The following is a 3,010-nucleotide window of genomic DNA, read 5'->3' as shown; positions in this document are numbered from 1 at the left end:
CGATCGTATTTTCAGAAACTTCATTAAAAAGTTTATCAAAATAACTCACCCACCTATGATGAATATCTTTTTCTAAGAAAAGTACATTTTGATTTTCATCTTTAATACACTTTACTTGAGTTAAATCTTTACTTTTCTTTTCTCTTTGTTTGGCTAGTTTATACATATATTTTTCACCCTCCTTAGTATCTAATCTATTATAAAGATCATTAAAATCAGAATTTTTAGCGTCACATATGGTTCTTTTAGACTCCCTGCGGGCCGTTTGATATTTTTTACAGTTTTCTAAGCTTTTACAATTAAACCAATTTTTATAACATAACTTCTTATATTTTATCTTTTCTTGCACATTATTATTCCACCACCAACTATTATTATTTGTAAAAACTTTTTCTTTTGATTCTCCAAGCACATCTTTTGCTACTTGTTTAATACTGTTTGTTACTTTATCCCACATAACATTTGTTTCTTCATGAATATCTCAAATTTTGAAATCTTGAATTTTACTCATAAAAATAATTTTAATTATGTCTTTTAATTGTGTCTTCTAAATGCATGTGTCAAACTAAAAAAAACATATGAAAACCTATAAAATATTATTTTTCTTAAATTAATACAATTATTTCATCTGACTTGATGAAACTATCCTATGATGAGTGTCCACACGCTCGTCTCGAGCTTGCTACATCATATAGACAGCGTGGGAATTCATAAGCATTGTATGCAACATAGGGTTTCATAAAATTTAGCTCATAATATGCATTAAGACAAATCAAAACTCTTATGCCCAAAGCATACGTCAAATTGACTTTCCAGCATAAATTCGCTTTTGCAAAATCACCTATTTTCTCCCCAACTCTTCGTAACATCTTAATCTTCACTTCCCCCTCGTTAATATCGTGCTAAAACCCATACGGAAGCTTTCAAATTACTTTCGACACTTCCGATACAATTTCGACTTTTTCGACGACTATTTGAAATGAAAAATGTACAAAAAATGATGTAAACATTGAAGCAGAAAGTGAGGAAATGTAAGTCTCAAATAACGAGAGAGGGATTTGTACCATTTGATTTCGTTTCTGAAGTTTGAAATGCCCGTCAACTGGCTCTCTGTTTGCCACTCGACCTACTCTTGATCGCCCCTACACTTTAGCAAGGGCCACAAGGTGCTTACCGAGTCGCTGACAAGTTGCTGTAGTGAGGGAGAGGGAGAATCATGATAGAGGAGAAGGAAATTCGAGAGGGGAATGAAATCGATGCTCACAATCTTGTTTGATTGAACGAATGGAACAAAATGACATAAGGTCGGTGGGGAACAATGATCATGTGGAATTTAGGCATTTAATTAAGTTTAATTAATTTAATAAAACGTGTAACTTTCAAATTTTGAATCTTCCATTTTGTTCATAATTAACATATGACGCTTTGTATAGAATTGTTCAATTTCATGGATAGAATTTAATAAAATTATTTCGGTCGAATTCCCAGAGATGTAAAAATTTGGGGTACTTCTCCAATTTGCCGAACTTTATTTGATTTCTTAAATTTTGGGTTTTACATTCAGGATGATAGGACCAGCTCGATGGCTAAGATTCTCTCAATCAAATGAGATCCTATCAGTCCGTTGCGGTTGGTAGCTACGGCTTTTTGGTTGATATGACCCGTCTGTTGATCTTTGGCCTCTGATGAGGAGTTACTTGACGTTCTTTGGATGATTGGAAATGCTGGTGAACCTCTTCTTCTCGTGGATCGGCTCTTTTATGACACTTGGCTCAAATACCCTTTTTGTCTCATTTCTGGCTAAGGAGCTTGTTCTTGTATTGTAAGCTGGTCCTTGGTTTTTTCTCTTGGCTTAGTCGATTTTGGGCTGGCTGGCTCAGCTCGTAGAGCTTCATTCGGTCGGACAAATAAGCCTTATGGTCATTTGTCAGTTGGCCCTCTTTCGTCGAACTCTTTTTTTTTGGACCGCAGCTCTCCTTAAGATCGATGCTCGCATATTTTTTATGTACAATATAATATTTTCCTTTCCTCCTAACATAGTGGACAATACTATTTTAAAGGCCATAGAGATCACATTATTCGCATGCCTGTTGTAGATAAATTGAAGTAATTTCAGCTATAGGACAATAGTCACAGATGCAGTGATAGAACTGATGGATAAAGTTTGCATGAAAAGTTCTGGGAAGCAAAATAGACTGTACCATGGCTAAAAGTTATGCAATTAAATCTGTACAATACTAGAATTAACATCTTCTATATAGCGCTCAACAAAGACTGGTAAATATAGTTATGTTGCTGATGATAAGCAAATTAGTGACGTTTGTTCCTATTCAATCTGGCAGTCTATTTAATTATTCATCTCATCTTTCACCTAAATAATTCTCCAACTGATGTGGCGCCAGGTATTACTGGATAAGAAAGAGATCAGTGGAGATCATATTGAATTCATTTTAGATAATTACCCTGCCATGACTCCTGCAAGGGCAGTTTTGGAGGAGAAAGATCCAGGAAGCTTACCGTTCTTTGTTGAAGATGGGGGCCGAGACCTTGTTCTAACCAGTCCAATTCCTGATGAAGCTCAGTATAGGGAAACGATTCGTAGTCATTTGAAATCACCTCTCACGCCCTAATGCAACTATTGCTACCTGAAAGTTAATGCTTCATGTGCCTCCACGAATTGCAATAGCCGTCTCCTTGTGTGTTATTTGAAGCCAAATTTGGATCGTTCCATTTCGGGTTTGCATGCATCCTCGTCGCAACTTCTCCGGACTTTACAAGGGATGATGGTTTGCCTTCGGTGCGGAAATTATATGAGCTTCAGTGAGTAATTTATGAGTTTAGCTGCCATTTTTGTTTTTAGAAGTATGATTGTTTAGCCAAATGAGAAATTTTTGGGTGAAAATATCCTCCTTCATGTATTATAAGCCATTTTCTCATATAGACATACTTTTTTTTTTAATGCACATCAAGCATTAATATTCTTATTATGAAGCAACTATATTGATTAGAG

General features: G+C 35.3%; 1 protein-coding gene across 1 annotated transcript in view; it reads left to right on the top strand.

Annotated features, from left to right (window-relative positions):
* Positions 1–3,010, top strand: part of LOC110025640 (probable inactive ATP-dependent zinc metalloprotease FTSHI 1, chloroplastic) — a 49,875-nt gene extending 46,865 nt beyond the window's left edge. The window contains exon 15 of the mRNA XM_020726227.1: positions 2,403–3,010. Coding sequence (XP_020581886.1) covers positions 2,403–2,630 — 228 coding nt within the window. The 3' untranslated portion in view covers positions 2,631–3,010. The remainder of the gene's footprint in view (positions 1–2,402) is intronic.

This window comes from Phalaenopsis equestris, unplaced genomic scaffold (genome assembly GCF_001263595.1).
Source record: "Phalaenopsis equestris unplaced genomic scaffold, ASM126359v1 Scaffold000002, whole genome shotgun sequence".
Lineage (NCBI taxonomy): Eukaryota > Viridiplantae > Streptophyta > Magnoliopsida > Asparagales > Orchidaceae > Phalaenopsis > Phalaenopsis equestris.
Note: the sequence above shows the minus strand (reverse complement) of the source record. Positions and strands in the feature narration are given on the sequence as shown.